This window comes from Erigeron canadensis, chromosome 4, assembly GCF_010389155.1.
Source record: "Erigeron canadensis isolate Cc75 chromosome 4, C_canadensis_v1, whole genome shotgun sequence".
NCBI classification, from domain to species: Eukaryota; Viridiplantae; Streptophyta; class Magnoliopsida; order Asterales; family Asteraceae; genus Erigeron; species Erigeron canadensis.
In genome coordinates, this window is record NC_057764.1 from 45,171,518 (window position 1) to 45,191,866 (window position 20,349).

At 34.6% G+C, this 20,349-nt stretch overlaps 4 protein-coding genes across 4 annotated transcripts; 3 read left to right on the plus strand and 1 right to left on the minus strand.

The window, feature by feature from the left end:
* Nucleotides 1-414: 414 nt before the first annotated feature.
* On the plus strand, nt 415-807 carry LOC122597718 (uncharacterized mitochondrial protein AtMg00820-like). The gene has a single exon (XM_043770284.1). The coding sequence runs from the start codon at nt 415-417 to the stop codon at nt 805-807; it is 393 nt and encodes a 130-aa protein (XP_043626219.1).
* Nucleotides 808-3,193: 2,386 nt separating this feature from the next.
* On the plus strand, nt 3,194-7,953 carry LOC122594952 (thiol protease aleurain-like). The gene is made up of 8 exons (XM_043767234.1): nt 3,194-3,455; nt 3,600-3,724; nt 5,278-5,393; nt 5,665-5,738; nt 5,860-6,124; nt 6,449-6,580; nt 7,125-7,260; nt 7,672-7,953. The coding sequence occupies exons 1-8, from the start codon at nt 3,250-3,252 to the stop codon at nt 7,707-7,709; spliced, it is 1,092 nt and encodes a 363-aa protein (XP_043623169.1). The 5' UTR covers nt 3,194-3,249; the 3' UTR covers nt 7,710-7,953.
* A 2,393-nt stretch (nt 7,954-10,346) lies between these two features.
* Nucleotides 10,347-16,359, plus strand: LOC122598605 (O-fucosyltransferase 35-like). Its single transcript, XM_043771192.1, has 9 exons — nt 10,347-11,047; nt 13,002-13,172; nt 13,275-13,347; nt 13,426-13,496; nt 13,597-13,685; nt 13,832-13,964; nt 14,055-14,287; nt 15,262-15,738; nt 15,818-16,359. Exons 1-9 carry the CDS (start codon nt 10,619-10,621, stop codon nt 16,017-16,019), a joined length of 1,878 nt encoding a protein of 625 aa, XP_043627127.1. The 5' UTR covers nt 10,347-10,618; the 3' UTR covers nt 16,020-16,359.
* A 425-nt stretch (nt 16,360-16,784) lies between these two features.
* LOC122598606 (auxin-binding protein ABP20-like) lies at nt 16,785-17,768 on the minus strand. The gene has a single exon (XM_043771193.1). The coding sequence runs from the start codon at nt 17,682-17,684 to the stop codon at nt 17,046-17,048; it is 639 nt and encodes a 212-aa protein (XP_043627128.1). The 5' UTR covers nt 17,685-17,768; the 3' UTR covers nt 16,785-17,045.
* Between the last annotated feature and the right edge of the window lie 2,581 nt (nt 17,769-20,349).

Consider the following 20,349-nt stretch of genomic DNA (forward strand, 5'->3'; position numbering starts at 1 on the left):
GCATATGGTGTTGTTCCTTCTGAACTTAGAAGGAAACTTGATTACAAATCTGAAAAGTCAATTTTCATTGGATATTCTGAAAGCAACAATGGGGTTTATCGCTTATATAACCCTGACAAAAAGAAATTCAGTGTAAAAAGAGATGTTGTTTTTTGTGAAAAAGAAAACTGGAACTGGAAAAAAGATAAGATGGGGTCCATTGTTGAAAAGTCTTATGAGTTCAGGGATCCTTTTCCAGTAGCTTATGAAACTAGTCCTCATGCCTACCCACATGATACATCACCACCTTCTCATTCACTTGACTCCAGCCAACCACAATCAAACACCACACATAATCAAATCTCACCTATCAATTCACAAAGTACTTCACATGATACACCTCCTACTAGAAGAATTACAAAGCCCCCTACTTAGATGCAAGAATATGTAACTGGAGAGGGTCTTTCGGATAGTGAGAGTGAGCTTCTCACTTGTCAATTTGCTCTAAATGCTACGGACCCTTTAACATATTCTCAGGCATCACAATCTGATCAGTGGGTGCAAGCAATGAAATTGGAGATTCAAGCTATTGAAAGGAACTGTACTTTGGAATTGATGTCTTTACCTCCTGGAAGAAAATCTGTTCCCGTAAAATGGTTGTTCAAAACAAAGATGGATTCCAATGGGAATGTTCTGAAACATAAAGCCCGTCTCGTGGCTAAAGGGTATGCTCAGCAACCAGGTATTGATTTCCAAGAAACATTTGCGCCAGTTGCTCGATTTGAAACCATTAGGTTGGTTGTCTCAGTTGCTGCTCAGAAGGGGTGAAGTGTCCACCAACTTGATGTGAAATCAGCCTTTTTAAATGGTGAGCTTTCTGAAGAAATTTACATTGATCAACCCGAAGGATTCGTGTCACAAGAGCATCCAGAAATGGTGTACAAGCTATACAAGGCGTTGTATGGGTTGAAACAAGCTCCACGAGCTTGGTATGCTAAAATTGACAAGTATTTTGAAGACAATGGATTTCAGAAAAGTCAAAGTGAACCCACTTTATACATCAAGCACACCAAAACAGGTGATATCATTTATGTTTGTCTCTATTTTGATGATATTATTTGTACTGCTTCATGTATTGAACTTGTGCACGAGTTTAAACAAAGTATGAAAGATGCTTTTGAGATGACAGATTTGGGGTTGCTCAAATTGTTTCTTGGTCTGGAAGTTGAACAAGTAGAGGATGGAATTTTTTTACATCAAAAAGCGTATGCTCAAAGTCTCATTACCAAGTTTTGCACCTCGACAGATAAAGTGCAGCCAAGTCCTATGAATTATAATGAGAAGTTGTCGATCAATGATGGAGTCGAACAAGCCAATGAGGAAGTATTTCGAAGTATGGTTGGAGGGCTGATCTACTTGACTCACACTAGGCCTAACTTGGCTTATAGTGTTAGTATTATTTCACGATTCATGCATAGTCCTTCCAAATTTCACATGGGAGCAGCTCGTCGAATACTTAAGTATGTTGCAGGTACTATTGAGTATGGGATTTGGTATTCTAAAGGAAGCAATGTTTCTTTGGTTGGTTATAGTGATAGTGATTGGGCGAGTAGCATAGACGATAGGAAAAGTATCTCTGCCTATATGTTTACTTTGGGAAGTGGTGCAGTTTCTTGGTGTTCAAAAAAACAACGTAAGGTAGCCTTATCAAGCACGGAGGCTGAGTACATTGCTGCTACTGGAGCTACATGTCAAGCTGTTTGGTTAAGGCGTGTTCTTGATGATATGGGGCTAACTCAGAAGGAACCAACTGTTGTTTACTGTGATAACAAATCAGCTATCAGTTTGTCAAAAAATCCGGTTCATCACAGTCGGTTAAAGCATATTGAGTTAAAGTATCATTACATTAGAGAAATGATTGAGAAGAAAGTTATATCTCTGGAATTTTGTGGAACTCACGATCAGTTAGCAGATGGCCTCACAAAATCTTTGACTAAAGAGAAGTTTGTGTACTTTAGGTGGTCTCTTGGAGTGGGACAGTTTGACTCAAGTGGGGATGATGAGAAGTGAGTCAACCTACTATGTACTCAAGTTTGCTACATGTGACCAAGAAGAATAAGTCTTCACACGTTCACCCACGTGCCTATCTATTTCCATGTATTTCAGTTATCTAAATAATGGGTCAAGTGGGGATGCCCACATGGCCTTATCTGTAGCAGTTAGTTTCAGTATTTTTAGGAGTCTTTTTACTATTTAAGTATTTGGGGTGCTTGGTCTATGTAATTCGTATCAGTTATCATCAATCAAAAATCACTTGAGTTTCCAAATTGTGTGTGTGTTCTATTAAAAAATCCAACATAGAATACTACCGATCAACTAAGCCGGAAGGATAACAAGTCAAAATGGGTTTGAGTTGAAGTACATAATTAATTTGTGTGGGTCTAGTTGAATTTGTCTTACAGAAGCTTCATTAGGAGGTTTAGGAGGTTGTATGCACTAAAATTACACTTTTAAAAACTTCAATATGTTCAATTTTAGCTAACGTTTTCTACTTCACTTGTTTAGGATCCAATAATCAGCACATCATGTGTTTCATTTTAACATAAAAAAACAGAAAAATAAATATAATAAATAATAATAATAACAATAACAATAATGTATACATACTTGAATATCGTTGCTAAAGACACATCGGAATGATGGTCGGAAAAAAAGGTTACCGGAATACCTGCTCAATGAAAAGGTATAAGAAAGGTTTTTTGAGTGTTAGTGTAATAGGGTTGATAAAGGATAGTAAAAAATTGGTTAGTAGGACCATTTATTATAATTTGTTTTAATCAAGTAACCCGATATCACTGCTAAAGGTAGGGGTCGAAAGTCAAAAGTTTACCAAAAGTACCTGACAGTCTTGCTTTTCGTACAACGCCTTTAGCAGCGGGGTTGGTCGGGATAGAAAAAAAAAATTGGTCGAAAAAAATAACCCATGTTGCTAAGGCCGGAGGGTCCCACAGGCTCATATCAATCATACAGATGGAAGATATTTATTGAGTAGAATTTTGTATTTTTTTATGTTTAAAAGGAAGAAGAAGACAAGAAATGGGTACCTTTCATTGAATTTATCAAATGAATGAGCGTAATCAATCAAATAATCGATCTATCCTTGATTGATCCATTCTCCTCCACTCCTTATTGCTATAAATAAATAAAAACATTCACTCTAATTCTAATATCAATCTGAGATAGTTAAGAAAAAAAAAAGTCAAACAACATATGGCGTTGTGGTGGGCGGCGGTGGTGTTAGTCCTGATGGTGGGGGGCTGTGCTGCTGGGGGATCGTATACCGATGATGAGAAGGTGATCATCAGACAAGTAGTAGACCACTCATCTGGCGATCAACTACATGAGATGGAGACTCGTGTTCTCAAAATTATTGGTCACACTCCTCACGCTCTCACCTTTGCTCGTTTCGCTCACAGGTCCGTTTCTATTTTCTTCTCCTTTTCCATTTCCACTATATATATATATTCATTCATGCTGTTTTGTTTAATTACTACCTCGTAGTAGTTTTGAAAGTAATAGAAGAATTGAAATGAAGTGAATAAGTATATATATACAAACAGGTATGGAAGGAAATATGAAAGTGGGGAGGATGAGATGAAGCGAAGGTATTCTATATTTGTAGATAGTTTGGAGACCATCCGATCACATAATAACAAGGGCCTCCCTTACACTCTTGGACTCAACGGTATACACTTCCTTATTATACCTTTTCATTTCTTTTGCCAGAAATTATTTTGTCCTTTCCTTAATTAGATTACTACTTTATATTCCATGATTTCACTTCTCTTTTTCTTTTTAATCCACTCTTTAAGTTAATATCAGCCTTTGTAATTTACATAGAAATAAAAGACAAACGGACAACAAGCTGCACAGACAATACTTTTTGTATAGCAAAACTAAGACGTTTAAAACCATCTGTTCCAAAATACTGATAATAGGATCCCAAGCTTTGACCCTATTCATATTCTCACTCATAGGTACCCCATGATAAAACAAACGGTAACGATCCCGTAGAGACACTATATTCAGCAGCTACATCACATAATATCTACGTATCAAGCTTAATTAAGGATACGCTTTTTAATTTTTCTTATCCAATTTTAAACTTGTATCTCTCTCCCTTTCTCATGCTTGACCCTTATTAAGTTCCGTCCATGTACATAGACATAATACATATATATATATATATATATATATATATATATAGGGATGGGTTATTTTAGGAACACCTCTTATTTTAGGACCAATTAGGACATGTGTTTTTTGTAACTTATACACCACCATCATCATCTACTACGATATACACGATATACAAGACTGTTTTGTAAAAACACTAAGACTTTCCGGCGACAGACCCACCGGAAAATCATGTGTAAGTTAACTTACACATGTGTAAGTTGATTTTCCGGCAACGCAGTGGCTGGAAAATCATGGTGGTGTGTAAGTTACAACAGATACATGTCCTAAAATTGGTCCTAAAATAAGTGGTCCTAAAATAACTTGCACCTATATATATATATATAGGGTAAAGTTATTTTGAGAACCTTTTTTTTTTGCGAGATCCTTTGAGAACATAGCAATATATGTGATCATAACAATATTTGTGCACATGTGATCAAGAATTCTCAAAGGTTCTCACAAAAAAAAGGGTTATCAAAATAACTTTTCATTATATATACATATATATATATATAGTGAAGGGATCAAGTGAGAACCAATATATATGCTGAGAACCGTGAGAACCATTGAAAAATCCTCTCTAAGGGTTTTGCCCTTAGAATTAAGGGTTACGCCCGTACCGTAACAACCGTCACCATCTCTTGAATCGCCCCCCATCAAATCCATACCGTTCTCATATGCGTCTGGTGACAACCCCTTTAAAACGGATGAGGGCAACGCCCGTACCGTATCCATACGTTTTCTTAACACGTAACCCATATGATTTTTTTTTAAAAAAAATTTTTTAATTTTTTTTTTGGAATGGGTTTTTGTTAAAATAAAATAAAAAACAAAAAAAAAATTTCAAAAAATGAAAAGTAAAAATTAAAAAAAGAAAGAACCACAAAAAACAAAAAAAGAGGAAAGCTAATGGTTCTCACGGTTCTCTCCGTATTTGTAGTTCACACATTATATATTATATATTTATATATATATCCCTATTGATTGATTGATTGCTTCATGTGTCAAATCATCTTAAGTATTTATTTTTATTTTATTATTGGTCACTGCTTGCAACAGAGTTTGCTGATATGACATGGGAAGAATTCAGCAAAGACAAACTCGGAGCCGCCCAACACTGCTCTGCTACTAAAAAGGGCAATCACAAACTCACTGATGTTGTCCTTCCTTTGGCGGTATACTACTGCTTGCCTAAGATCCTTATCTGTTTCCCTTCTTACGAAACCAACTAATAAGTCTAAACCTAGATTTGTATAAAAATAATAAAAAGGATATGATTGATCAACAAAAGAATAATCTCTGAATTATGAAATCGACTACTTATTTCAATTGTCTAATTGATTGTTATCACCTTGTCAGGGATTAAAAGGGTAGGTTATGCCTAATTGTTTCACAATTATATATGTTCACTTATTAATTTCTATATATATCCATAATGCATTGCAGCAAGATTGGAGGAAAACAGGAATTGTGAGCCCGGTCAAGAATCAAGGATCATGTGGATCTTGTTGGACATTCAGGTTTATCTTCTGCATTAATTAGGCTCACTCAAGACCTTGTCAACTGAATGAAAGGTTAAATTAGTAGAAAAATGTTGATTTCAATCATTCTTCATTTTTTTTGTTTAATATATAAATATAGCACAACTGGAGCCCTTGAGGCTGCTTATGCCCAAGCATATGGGAAGTCAGTTTCTTTGTCTGAGCAACAACTTGTAGACTGTGCCGGCAATTTTAATAACTTTGGCTGCAATGGTGGGTTGCCTTCCCAAGCTTACGAGTACATCAAATACAATGGTGGGCTTGACTCTGAGGAAGCATATCCTTATACTGGAAAAGACGGTGCTTGCAAATACTCATCCGAGAATGCTGCAGTCCGTGTCCTTGATGCCGTCAACATCACCATGGTAATGTATATATACACACAATACAGTCAAGGGTGATAATGAAATTGATAAAAGGGTAAATGTCCGGCAACCTTAGTCCCGTTAAGGAATTTTTCCTTCGAGTCTAGCATTCCTGCAATGCTGACTAGCGGTGAAACCCATAAACTTTGGTTAGGGAACAAAGATTCGAACCCCCACCTATTTCAGCACCGAGCCGCTTTTTAGGGGGACATATGGTCCCACACGTGGACACTAGGCTGTAACCCAATGGTTGGGTGATAACGAAAATGAATATATATATATATATATATATATATATTATAACTAGTAATTTGTTTATTATAGGGTGCTGAGGATGAATTAAAGCATGCGGTGGGTGTTGTTCGTCCAGTGAGTGTGGCATTTCAGGTGATTTCGAACTTCAGACTTTACACCGGAGGAGTTTTCACAAGTGACAACTGCGGCAGTGATCCCATGGTGAGTTTCTTTTTCATATAATAAAATATACGGAGTAATAAATAAAAACGTTTAATATGATGTTTCTATCAATCTGATCTACCGAATATTGCGAACCATGAATATGGGAAAGGTTATATTAGGAACGCTAATAATTAGGAACCATTAAGAACTTTCTTTAAATTAGATTTATTTACTACTCGTATATGATTGTTTACATATGTTAAATATGACTATATAATTGCTTACAAATGTTAGTATGACTATGTGTATGCATTTGATCGTCCCCTATCTCATGAAAACATTTATTTACAAAATACTTGCATACATATGATCGACTTACATACATATGCTCATAGTACTATTCATGCACATGTGATCATAGAATCCATGTCTCCACATAATTGTATTGAACAACTCAAAAAACAATCACCATGTAAAGAATAAAGAATAATCAATGATTGAGTTTGATTTAAAAAGTTCTTAAAAGTATTTATATATATATATATATATAAATTTGTTTGTTTGTATGTGTTCTATTACTGGATTATTGATTCAACAACAGGATGTGAACCATGCGGTTGTTGCCGTTGGATATGGTGTTGAAGATGGTATTCCATACTGGCTCATTAAGAACTCATGGGGAGCAGATTGGGGTTTGAACGGTTACTTTAAGATGGAGATGGGCAAAAACATGTGTGGTATGTCATTTCCCATATGATGAAAATTTAATAGATAAATGCTAACTTACTAACAAATTACAAACAAATCTCTACAAATTGGTGTATCATCAATGAAATAAAGAGAGAATATAAAAAGAGAAAATAGCTTTACTTAATTGGTACACCTAAGTTGCCACATATTTTGTAAAAATGTGTTTGTAATTGTTTGTGAACCTAATTGCTCGATTCAATTATACAAAACCTAAGTATTATGACCGGTGATATAATAATAAAACAACAATGAGAGAAAGATATAGAATTAAAACCATGAAATTAAGGTACCAACAAGAATGGATGAATTTTTAAGAATGAATGATTTGGTCTGAGAATTATGTTATTGACGTATTGTAAAAAGCTAACAGTGATAGTTGTCGATGCAATTCAATGCAGGTGTGGCAACGTGTGCATCGTACCCTATTGTTGCCTAGACATCTCCATCAGATGGATGCCTATATTGAATCAAACCATTCCGTTTCCATGGACAAGGTCCTTTGTAAAAAAAAGCATTATATTGTCAACTTGTATTAACTAATTAATGGTCCGAATATGTGAGTAAGGTGTGAACTTTCATACATAAATGGGGTGATCCTATGAAAGCGTATTTGTAAATCTTCTCTGGTATGCAAAAAGAAGCACACAAGTATATATGATATGCAGTTATTTTGTACTTCATATGTATTTTCATGCATGATCCAAGTAGTTGAGTTTCCTTTCTCTGCATTTTGTTAATGTACTAGATAAGCCCACGGGCTTTTATATCTGAATTCCGAAGAACTCAATAACCCACAATCAACAAAAATGGTTCAACCAAAAGTGTGCTTACAAATAACGTGCACTATAGGAGTTCATTATTATAGATTTGGGTCTTTTCAATTATTTCATGGAATTGGAGGTTAATTATCCAGACAACAGTAGCAGCAAAAGTTTACTTAAGAGTTGCTCGCCGGAGTTGGTTTCTTAGACGTAAGCTCACGATTACTCATTTTTCACAAAATGTGAAGTGATGCTAGATCTCTTGTTCGATACATTCACAGGATAATTACCATATTGGTCAAATTTCAAGGTCTATATCCAACCGTTGACCCTTGCAAAATTTTCTACCGTAATGGAAGTAATACTTACTACCTAATAATACTAGTCTTCAGGCATTGGGATGAGCATTTGGACCGAAACACGTGACCCGGCTCGGAACCAACTCACCCGAAACACTAACGGGCCAAAAACCGAAAAATTGTGAAGGAAACCCGTGACCCGCCCGAACCTTCACAGGCCGGGTCACGATTTCACTTTTCATGCTTTCACGGGTCGCAGGTCGGGTCGGGTTTTGCCGGGTCGGCCGGGTTTCAACCATGCACATCCTTATTCAAGCCCGTCCGATAGACGGATAGTTTCAATATATATATATATATATATGAGGATGAGAACATAAGGCTGTTAGGTACCTAAGCTTAGATGGCGAATACTCACATATTTATTTTTTAAACCATAAAAAAATCATGGGGGCCCAGGAATTTACTCATTAAACAATAAATAATAAAACTATTAGTATATGAGGGGTTCCAAACCTAAGTTTAGGTGTCGGACAACCTTATATTCCCCTTTCCCATCTACCAATAAACTAAAACAGGATTGAAACCTTTGTTCATCAACATGTGACACTTTACTAAACCGACCCGTGTCATTTTAGTGATATTAATTAAAAATATAAATTCAAAAATTCCTTAAACTAATAAATTCCTTATTTTAATATACCATCTCCTAATCGGATAATGATATTAACATATCTATATATATGTTAGATCTTTAATTTGATTCAATTTGTAAACTAATTAAAGGAAAAAGGGTTTGAGCAATTGAAAGCATTTTGTCGTCGACCATATTGAAACCAAAGGTTTATGTGTCTTTTTTTTTTAAAAAAACAAATTTTCGGAGCTGTCAAATATACCAAGGATAAATCAAAAGAGTTTATTATTATTATTATTATTATTATTATTATTATTATTATTATTATTATTATTATTATTATATGTCATTACAAATTTCGATTTTGATGCAATTGTAAAAATTTAAGGTAGATCTAAAACTCTAACCAACATATATTATATTTATTGTTGTTTATTATAATTTAGGTATTTTAGTCACAATCTATTTCATACTCACGAATCATGTATGTGGCAATTCAAATTTGTTTATGATACAATTTATATAGATACCGTACATCGTACGAGTATTAAGACTAATATATATATATATCAAAGGTAAATATCAAGATATATAATAAATAACAAAACAGATGATAAATAACAAAACATGAATAAAACAAATTTAAAAGAATAAACTATTTTGTAATATAAGAAAAAGCCATAATCAAATTACAATTGACAACAAACTAAGTTAAAGATATGAAAAATAACAATAATTTAACAATTTAATATCGAATAATAAACAGACACAAACAAATATCAAAAATAAAATAAAAGTGATATAAAAAAATATATGTTTTTTTTGTTGAGAAATTTACTTAATTTGATTCGTTTATTAAAGACGAGCATGTATCCGCACAATGCGGCGACAGTGGTGGGGAAGGCGGCCTAGTGGTGTCGGTGATGGTATTATTCGTGGTGTCTAGTGTAGGTTGATTTAATTGTGATAGTGGAAATTTTTAAAAGATTAGGGCTTAAAGTGTTAATTATTAATATAAAGATTTAGAATGTAAATTAATTTATTAAGGGTTAAACATAAAAAGTTAAGGGCAATTCTGGTAATTCAAAGATAGAATTATCTAAAATTAAAAGGAGCTTTTTTTTTATAAGGAAATATAGCTATAAATCTAGATAGAAAGAAGGGTAATTCAAAAGTAAAATTACCTAAAATAAAAATTAACAACTTTTTAAAGTGTAATTTTTTAGATAGGGAGATGATATTAGTACCACAACGATTAATATACCACAATCATGCAGTATTACCTTAATAAAAAAATGTGGTACTAATATCACCACTTTTAGATAGGAGTAAAGATATATGGGTAAATTTTAGCACTAAAACGGAGAAAAAGGAGAATTGAAGACATAAACTTAACTCGTATTCACACTAAATTTCACGACTAGTATGAGTAGGCGATCATCGTCATCGGTGATCACTGAGGCAAATCCAGCCATCCATCCATCCAGCCAGCCTGCCTGGTACATATAAATTACATTACACACATCCATCAAACAATAACAAGAAGAAGATCCATCGATCGATCTGCCAACAAAACATTTAATTCGATTTGGATCCCCCTTCCCTCCTTCCTTCCCACAAAACATATAAATTACATTACAAAGGAAGTAAAGACATGGCCAATTACGGCAACTCCTCAACTGGTGGAGGAGGAGGAGTTAACAGCAGCCCGAGGTACTCTGGTCCAATGACTCGACGTGCTCAATCATTCAAACGCGGTCACCACGAGATCGATGTTCTTCTTAACTCGCCTACATCTGAAACCGCCGCCGCCGCCGCCGGGGGGTTGTTGTTTGATTCCATTCCTGAAAGGAAGCAGCAGCATCGATTGACCAAGAGAAGTGATCGTTTGGGGTTACATCCATTATTATTATTATCATCATCAGACAAAGACAATAATAATAATAATAATATTAATAATAATCATATTAAGAAAAGATTGACATTGATGATATGCGGGTGGAGGTGGAGGTGGATGGTGATGATGATGAGTACGTTGTTTGTTTTGGGAATCTTGAAGCTGTTTTCTGTTAATCATCATCAGGTATAGCTTCTTCTTCTTCTTCTTCTTCTTCTATTTTTCAATCTTATCTAATTATCCATCATCAACATATTATTCTTGCCTAGTCTTTTATTCCATGTCATATTTGAACAAACTTGTGTAAAGAAGGTGATGCTACATATATATATATATATATATATATATATATATATATATTAATATATAGTCTTAAAATAAGAACTGTGAGAACACTTGATAAACATCATTTTGATGCATTAAAAGTCCATAAAACTAACATAGTACATAACTAATTATCATTATTTAAGTGTTTAACAACACATTGATCCGTCAAAATTGAAAAAATCACGTGTTTTGGTGGATGCATCATTTTGAAGAATATGCATCCAAGATGGATGCACAAAACAAAAAACATGATTTTCTTGATTTTTAGTGGCGGAGGGAGAGGGGGGACTAGGGGGTGCTTGGTCCCCCTCAACAACTCATATTTTTCTTTACAATATTACTCTATGGCTGATAGATAAAATGGAGATGTATCTGTTAATGGAAGAAAAACAGGATAACTCAGTGAGGAAGAAGACATCTTTTTATTTTTATTAGTAAGACCCTTAAGTGTGGATAAAAATACATTTTAACCCTTATACTTTATATTACACAACTTTAGCCTCAACTTGGCCAAAAGCATCTTTCGTATTACTCCGTACAAATTAAAAACACCTTTTAAACCTTATACTGATATACACTAATGAGTAATCTGCCCTTAAAATTGCCTTTTAACATTGACTCAGAAGTTTTACGATTTCTTTTGTTAAAAACAAATATTTTCTGTTTCAAAATAAATATTATCATTCTGAATATAATTTTTAATAACAAGTTAGATACTTTTTAATAACAAAACTAACTTGGTCGAACACTACAAGAAATTTGTCATTTCCTCACACTTGTTTTTCCACATCTTTAAAAAGTGTGAAATTTTTTGTTAATTTATTCACATTTAAAAGTGTGTAAAAATAATTTACATTTCAAAGTGTGAAGAAATTTTAAAAATCACAATATTTTCACACTTATACATGTAAAAAAGAAAGTTTACACTTTCAAGTGTGTAAAAATATATCAATTGTTCACACTTAAGAATGTGAAAGTTAATTTGTAACACTTATTTTCTTTACACATGGAGAGTGTGAAGAAATCATGTGTTACAAATTGGCTTTCACATTTTTAAGTGTGAAAATATTTGACAATTGTTCACACTTATAACTTTTGAAATTTATTCACACTTTTAAATGTAACTTTTTTCTACACATTTTTATATGTGATTAAATTCGTAAAATTTTTCACATTTTTTATAACAAAGTGTGAACAAATGAACTTTTTTTTGTAGTGGAATAAATGGTTGAAGCCCTTGCCTCTTGATACAGAGGTTAAGGGTTCGATCCTCATGCCTAACAAGACTTGGATGTTCTTTTGTATCTTTGGTAGAACCTCGAAAGAGGCTCTTTACCTTTTATAGGGGTAAGGATATCTACATCTCAACCTCCCCCGTGTATTGTCTTGACGGTATTGGGACCAATTTCGCTAAAATTGTTCGGAGTACATATTTCGTCACTTAGCCCCCGCCAACTCGAAATCCTGGCTCCACCCTTGTTGATTTTGACGGATCAATGTGTTGTTATACACTTAAATAATGATAATAAGTTATGCACTAAGTTAGTTTTATGAACTTTTAATGCATCAAAATGATGTTTTTAAGTGTTCTCACCGTTCTTATTTGCCTAAATTTAGCCTCCTAAATATGTGCATTAGTTGAACAACCTTTATCATTTTAAATTTTATTCTTATATCAAAGCAGCAGGATGACTACTTTTTCGTATACAGGCATTACTCTTTTTGTGTCCTCATAATATACAATTTTAGGTTTTTCCACTAATTTGTCACCGTCACTGGATTGTCCTTAGCTATTGTATAATTTCCATATTAGGATTACTGGGATTCATCAGTCCCCCATAACAACATAAAGGATCCAAATTCTCACAACAATGAATATCAAGGTGATGAGAATCATTATGTTCAAGTTAAAGAAAACTATGTGAAACAAACTCTAACGATGGTATCTTCTAGTATATTTGATGATCAGAATCATGATGATTATGTAAGTGTCTATACACCCTGAACTTGTACAAATATTTTGCGACTTCTTTCTTCTCATTGATGATCAATGGAATACACATTTTATGAAACCCAATGATTTTAGTCAACAGGTATATGGACCAAGCCTAGTAGCGGTAGTTACACGCAGTGTGTTGACCATTCAAAAAGTCATAAGAGTAAGTATCCACATGAAAACTGACTATAACCATTGATCTCTGTGGATCAATTTGTTGACCCTGTTCCTCATATTGCAGAGTTGGATGAGAAGACAAACGGCTACCTTCTTATCAATGCAAATGGAGGCTTGAATCAGATGAGATTTGGGGTCCGCTATACTTCTGTTCTAATAAATACAGAATTTGAGTTGCCATTCTAAAGTTTTTATCTATCAATTCGTTCATTCTAATAATAGATTTGTAGTGCAGATATGTGATATGGTTGCTGTTGCTAAGATAATGAAGGCCACATTAGTCCTTCCATCCCTTGATCACACGTCCTACTGGGCTGATGAGAGGTATGTATTCTAAGAGTTTTCACCTCACAAACGTAAAAAGTTAAAATCAGTTAGTATATATCAACTCCCTTCCAATGGATATTCTGGCTGTGTTGTGGTTAACATGGTTCTCTTTTGCTCTTGGTTTGGATTGTACGCATGTTCAGTGGATTCAAAGATCTGTTTGACTGGCAACATTTCATTGAAACCTTGAAAGATGATGTCCACATCGTGGAATCACTGCCACCTGAGTATGCAGGACTTGAGCCTTTTGCCAAGACTCCTGTTTCATGGTCAAAGGTTTGATCATTGACTTTTGTTAATACTATGGACCTTGCCTTTTGTGAAGTTGTGTTCTCTTGAGATTCAGCTTTTACTGTTTGTTCCCAGGTTAGTTATTACAAAATGGAGATCGTACCACTTCTGAAACATCACAAAGTTGTGTATTTCACTCATACTGATTCCAGAATCGCCAACAATGGCATCCCAAACTCTATTCAGAAGTTAAGATGTCGTGTTAATTACATGGCGCTAAAGTATTCAGCACCCATTGAGGAATTAGGAAAGACTTTGGTTGCAAGAATGCGACGAGACGGAGGCCCATATCTTGCTTTGCATTTAAGGTATCTATCATCCAATCTTTTTCTTTAGTTGCAAAATCTTCTGAGCTCGCAATCCCCAATGCCTTCAACATACCCTTATACGTGTGCTCTCAAAGTTCTTATTGTCGCTTCTAGAATTAGAATTAAATAGTCTGGCACTTCAAGGCTAGAGATACCAGGAATAATGTTACATTAATCTGAAAGGTGGGCTGGTCGGATAACAGGTCAAAACGGGTCAGGTCGACCAAAACACTCTGTGATACGTCTCCATATTATTTATTATTATTAGTATTACTATTATTAGGAAAGTATTTTATTGAAATATTTATGATATATTTATTATTATTACTATTATTTAGTTAGCTTGTTAACCAAGCTATAGGATTAGTATAAATAGAATATTAGGGCTGTAATTTTGAGGTGTGGAATATTATTAAGAAGTTTATTTTTCTTGTTTAATCAATTTAGGAGTTTACTGGTTCTCAAATACCAGCCTATCCTTCTTATTATTCTTATCATCTGATACAAGCCATTCGTTCGTATCACTCTGTCGTTCTCTTTTTAAGCAAATAGTCAAATTGATTACGTTTTACGTATAGTTACATTAATTAACCAGTAAATAAAAATGGATTATGATGGTTTATGTATCAAAAATACATCTTGGACGACTTTACTTGTAGCCGGTTTGACTCATCTGACCCGTTGTCCTTTTTTCCTTTTGAACTACGTCATTCTGTTTATCATTTTGGTCCATTAGATTTAGATTAAGTCATAAAACATAACTTGAGTCGACCCATTCGTAAGTATCTGGGTTGAAATGGCTATCCCTTGGTTATCAGTTTTCTTACAAATCTGATTATATTGGCCCTAAATAATCAGAAATTTAGAATCATAATCAGTTTTTTCCCAAATTTTCTCAATTGATACAGTTTGAAATACAAGCTCAAACTCTGTTTGCGATAAATAAATTAAATATGTTATCTTCTACCTTGAAGGTACGAGAAAGACATGCTTGCATTTACGGGATGTAGCTACAATTTGACAGCAGAAGAAGATGACGAACTGCGTAGGATGAGATATGAAGTGAGTCATTGGAAGGAAAAAGAAATAGACGGAACAGAGAAAAGGCAGCTCGGTGGGTGCCCTTTGACCCCTCGAGAGACATCCCTTTTGCTTAAAGGGTTGGGTTTCCCATCCACTGCCAGAATTTACTTGGTATCTGGCGAAGCATACGGGAAAGGAACAATGGAAAGTCTCAACCAAGATTTCCCCAACATATACTCACATTTCAGTCTTTCCACTGAGAGAGAATTGAGGCCTTTCAGGAATCATCAGAACATGCTGGCTGGTTTGGATTATGTTGTTGCCCTTGAGAGCGATGTTTTTGTTTATACTTATGATGGGAATATGGCAAAGGCGGTTCAAGGTCATAGGCGATTTGAAGATTTTAAGACAACCATCAATCCTGACAGGTATATAGTGTGATACTGTTATTACAACTAATCCAGCAGCGTTCCAAAGTAGTAACTAAAGCGACTTGTTTTGTATCAGGATGAATTTTGTTAAGCTTGTGGATGAATTAGATGAAGGGAAGAAGACATGGGAAGAATTCAGTTCTCAAGTGAAGAAGCTTCATGTAAACAGAGATGGAGGTCCGTACATGAGGGAGGCAGGTGAATTTCCAAAGCTGGAGGAGAGCTTTTATGCAAATCCGCTTCCTGGGTGCATCTGCGATAGAGCACATGATGAATAGGGATTCGCTATGCAGAATATGATTTAAACTTGTAAAGCAGCAGAAATGCAGGTCGGGAAATGCAGAACATAGAAGTTCAATTACAGGTGAAATCAATACAAAACAAGAGTTGCAGATCGATCTTGTGAAGTATATATATATATGTATGTATATGCATACATATCGATACAAGGTCAGTCTCATTGACATGCATCATTCCTTCAAGTAATTTGAGCAGAGCTGTCTGAAATTTTAGAATATTGGCGCAGGCTGTATGGTTTAGTTTGAGTATAGGATCGTTGATAGATGCTATGTAATACTACTTGTGTTCTATAATTAATTATTACATCTGATTAGATTATTCATGTTTGTTGATTTCATCCTGACTCATATAAAAGTTTTGTTTTACATCAATTACACTTCACTTAAGGGCAAACCATGTAACAGGAATTTACTCTTTCATTCGATGTACCGGCCTGCCACACTTCAACAAACTTTCCCAAAAGTTACATTACTCGTCAATTAAAGGAAATCTCAAATTAAGATGTGTATTACAATAGTAATTAGTGTGATATTTTGGCTATATTCAAATGTATATATAGATCCTCTGTTTTTTTCTTCTTCTTCTTCAACCTTCAAAGAAAGAAGATAACTAGTTTGATTAATTGGCTGGCTACACTTTTTGTTAAACCATTAGTTTGCTAATTAAATTGAATGTAATTATGTAATTTTTTTAGTAGGTAGTAAATGAAATGTGCAGGTGCGAATGTACATAGAGAGAGGAAATAAGAAACAACCACAATGCTGCTGCTTAAATATTATTCCAAAGCTTATAAGCAGTTAATTAGGTAACACTCATTTTGGCTTACATTCAAAACCACCGAGTCCTAAGCTTACACAAAATGAAACCTCTTAAAAATAAATCAACAGCACCAAACACCTAAACGCTGGGTACCTTACAAAATAAACAAACAAAGGATAACGACAACACCGCCCCACCAACAACATCAATCTTCCTGGATAATCAAGAGCTAACTAGCTAGCTATTTAATGGGTGCCACCAAGAACACCCTTGAGCTTCTTAACTTGTGCTGCATCGAGGAAAGTTGTGGCTACCACCAACTCTGTGGGCAAATCATTTGCAAACAGAGCAAAGTCGGTGATCTGGAGCCCGGGCACTGGACTACTGAAGCTAACAAATGCGAGAGCTGGACCCTTACCAGAGTTAATCTGGAAGTGAAGCAGACCTTGTGGGAATACCATAATATCTCCTTTGTTCAATGTCTTGAAGTAGACGGTATTAGCAGATGACGATATGAATCCAGCACAGATAGTCCCTTGGATGACCACCAATACTTCTGAGGCTCCAGGGTGAGTGTGCATCGGGATAACCCCGCCCACAGCTAGGTCTAACCTAGCTAGAGATACCCCAAGCCCATTCACACCTGGAAACTGGGCAGTGAATGCTGGGGTGACAGCAGCCTTAATTATATTGCTCGTGTTCCCGGCTTTGCCAAGACCAGAGAAGACAAAATCAGCTACGCTCAATTTCTTGGCATCTTTGCAAGGGAAGCCAGAAGGAGTGTCAGGTAACGACAAATCGGCTACACAGAAGTCTTGCACTGATGCATATGAGCCGACAAGAAGAAGGGAGAATACTACGATAACACTACTTGGAATCAACATTTTGATCGACACAATGTTTCTAAATTTGGACAGTGTTTTCTTTGTGTGCAGTGTGTAGGTGTAATTGAGATATAGAAGATCGAGGATTACATCTCTTCTATATATATATATACAAGGAAAGGAAAGGAAAGGAAAGAAAAGGAGATAGGATGGGCGTGGCCATGCATGCAAGGGCTTCACGTGAATATATGGGGTAGCAACAATTAAGAAGGAAAGGCCACAAATTCTTTGTCTATATATATGTAGTATGCATGTGACTGATGATGTATGAGATGAGCCTCCCTAGCTAGTTAGCTTCAATGATATATCGTACAATTAATTAGAACAAGCTTGCTTGCTAGATCTACTTAATTTAATTTCTTTGTAACAAAATATATCTAATTACTATAACTAATTAAAAGCATATCCTGCCCAAGCAGATGATATGAAATATAGCCAGTTGCCTAGTTGATGATAAGATAACTTTTATCACCCACACATTGCCGCACACAGATACCTGCCGTATTCCAATATATACAACACAGTATTAACTAGCCGGTCAGTCCATATTACTTGAGCTGATCGAAGTTATATACAAACAGTTGATCAGGTACAGTATATATATATATATATATGGGGGAAGTGAGTATGAGGTTGTCCCCCATCTAAGCTTAGATGGGGAACCCCTCACATTTGGTTTTATAATTATGAAAATCATGAGGGCCATGTATATGTTTTAAATTCAAACAAATAATAAAATATTTGTATGTGAGGGATTCTTCATCTAAGCTTAGATGGGGAACAACCCCATACTCACTTTTCCCTATATATATATATACCCTATATATATAGTATACTTGAGCTGATCGAAATTATATACAAACAGTTGATCCGTAGAAAAATTTAGGATTTTCAATTTTTTTTAAATATCCTTTATTTTCTTATTCATTTTTCATTATAACAAACAGTTGATCAGCTCAAGTATATATATACATATATGAAAATTATATGACGGATCAGTAAAGCATCATATTTTTATTTTTGGGTTTGCCAAAATAATCCTAATTAATCCAAGTTACTTAACTAGTGATGTACACGGACGTATATATGTGTTCGATAACAGTTGAGTTTGTGGTAAAGAAAGTTAAAGTTATTTAAACGGATAGATAGATAGATAGATACTCTTCAATTAAAACCCACCCCTATATAGGGGTTATTTTAGGACTACTTCTTATTTTAGAACTAATTAGGACATATGTTTTTTGTAACTTACACACCATCATCATTTACTACGATATACAAGACTTTTTTATAAAAACATTAAGACTTTCCGGCGACGCGGTGGCCAGAAAATCATGGTGGTGGTCGGAGATATTCATGGTGGTGTGTAAGTTACAAAAAACACATGCCCTAAAATTGGTCCTAAAATAACTTGCACCTATATATATATATACATTTATATGGAACCCTTATTTTGAAAATCCATTTTGTTGTAAGAACAGTGAAAACTCTTAAATTTCATATTGGAACACATGGTGTTTTTGTTCATTCACATGTGAAACGTTATAAAAACATATGTTGTAGAAGAAATTTTTTTCCTAAACATTATATATAGCCGTTTGTCACATATGAACAAAAAACGTGAACATTTTCATTCACATGTGAATGAACAAAAAAAAACATGTGAACAAATATATAATTTAAAAGTTCTCATGGTTCTTACAAAAAAATAGTTCTCAAAATAAGGAAACTATATATATAATATATAATATATATATATATATATTATTATATGAGAAAAGGAAATATAAGGTTGTCCGACACCTAAGCCTAGGTGTGAAACCCCTCACATACTAATATTTTATTATTTCTTGTTTAATGATTAAATGCATGGCCCCCATGATTTTTATGGACTAAAAAAACAATATGTGAGTGTTCCACGCCTAAGCTTAGATACCCGATAGCCTTATATTCTCATCCCCCTATATATATGTGTGTGTGTGTGTGTGTGTGTGCAAGTTATTTTAGGATCACTCCTTATTTTAGGACCAATTAGGACATGTGTTTTTTGTAACTTACACACCACCATGATCATCTCCGACCACCACCATAATCATCTCCGACTACCACCATGATTTTTCGGCAAACCATGATTTTCCGGCGACGGGGACCACCGGAAAATCATTTTTAAGTTAACTTACACATGTATAAGTTATATACAACTTACACATGTGTAAGTTAACTGAAACATGATTTTCTGGCGACGACGGTGGTCGTCGGAGCCGGAGGACCATGTTTTTGTTCGTAGACTATCATGGTGGTGGTGGTGGTGGTCGGTGATGATGATTATGATGTGGTCCTAATTGGTCATAAAATAACTCACTTATATATATATATATATATATATATATATTATATTAGGGTAACACTCCGGTGAGAACATTCTTAAAATAAGAACGGTGAGAACACTTAAAAAACATCATTTTGATGCATTAAAAGTCCATAAAACTAACATAGTGCAGAACTAATTATCATCATTAGAGTGTTTAACAACACATTGATCCGTCAAAATCAAAAAAATCACGTTTTTTGGTGAATTCATCATTTTGAAGAATATGCATCCAAGATGAATGCATAAAACAAAAAACATGATTTTCTTGATTTTGACAGGCCAATGTGTTGCTAT

Bases quoted from the DNA above. Each gene is read 5' to 3' on its own strand.
- LOC122597718 (XM_043770284.1), top strand. From the start codon at position 415: ATGCAAGAATATGTAACTGGAGAGGGTCTTTCGGATAGTGAGAGTGAG.
- LOC122594952 (XM_043767234.1), top strand. From the start codon at position 3,250: ATGGCGTTGTGGTGGGCGGCGGTGGTGTTAGTCCTGATGGTGGGGGGC. The intron at 5,394-5,664 runs GTATACTACTGC...AATGCATTGCAG, and splicing joins ATGTTGTCCTTCCTTTGGCG to CAAGATTGGAGGAAAACAGG. The intron at 7,261-7,671 runs GTATGTCATTTC...AATTCAATGCAG, and splicing joins GATGGGCAAAAACATGTGTG to GTGTGGCAACGTGTGCATCG.
- LOC122598606 (XM_043771193.1), bottom strand. From the start codon at position 17,684: ATGTTGATTCCAAGTAGTGTTATCGTAGTATTCTCCCTTCTTCTTGTC.
- LOC122598605 (XM_043771192.1), top strand. From the start codon at position 10,619: ATGGCCAATTACGGCAACTCCTCAACTGGTGGAGGAGGAGGAGTTAAC. The intron at 13,173-13,274 runs GTAAGTGTCTAT...CAATGATTTTAG, and splicing joins ATCAGAATCATGATGATTAT to TCAACAGGTATATGGACCAA. The intron at 15,739-15,817 runs GTATATAGTGTG...GTTTTGTATCAG, and splicing joins ACAACCATCAATCCTGACAG to GATGAATTTTGTTAAGCTTG.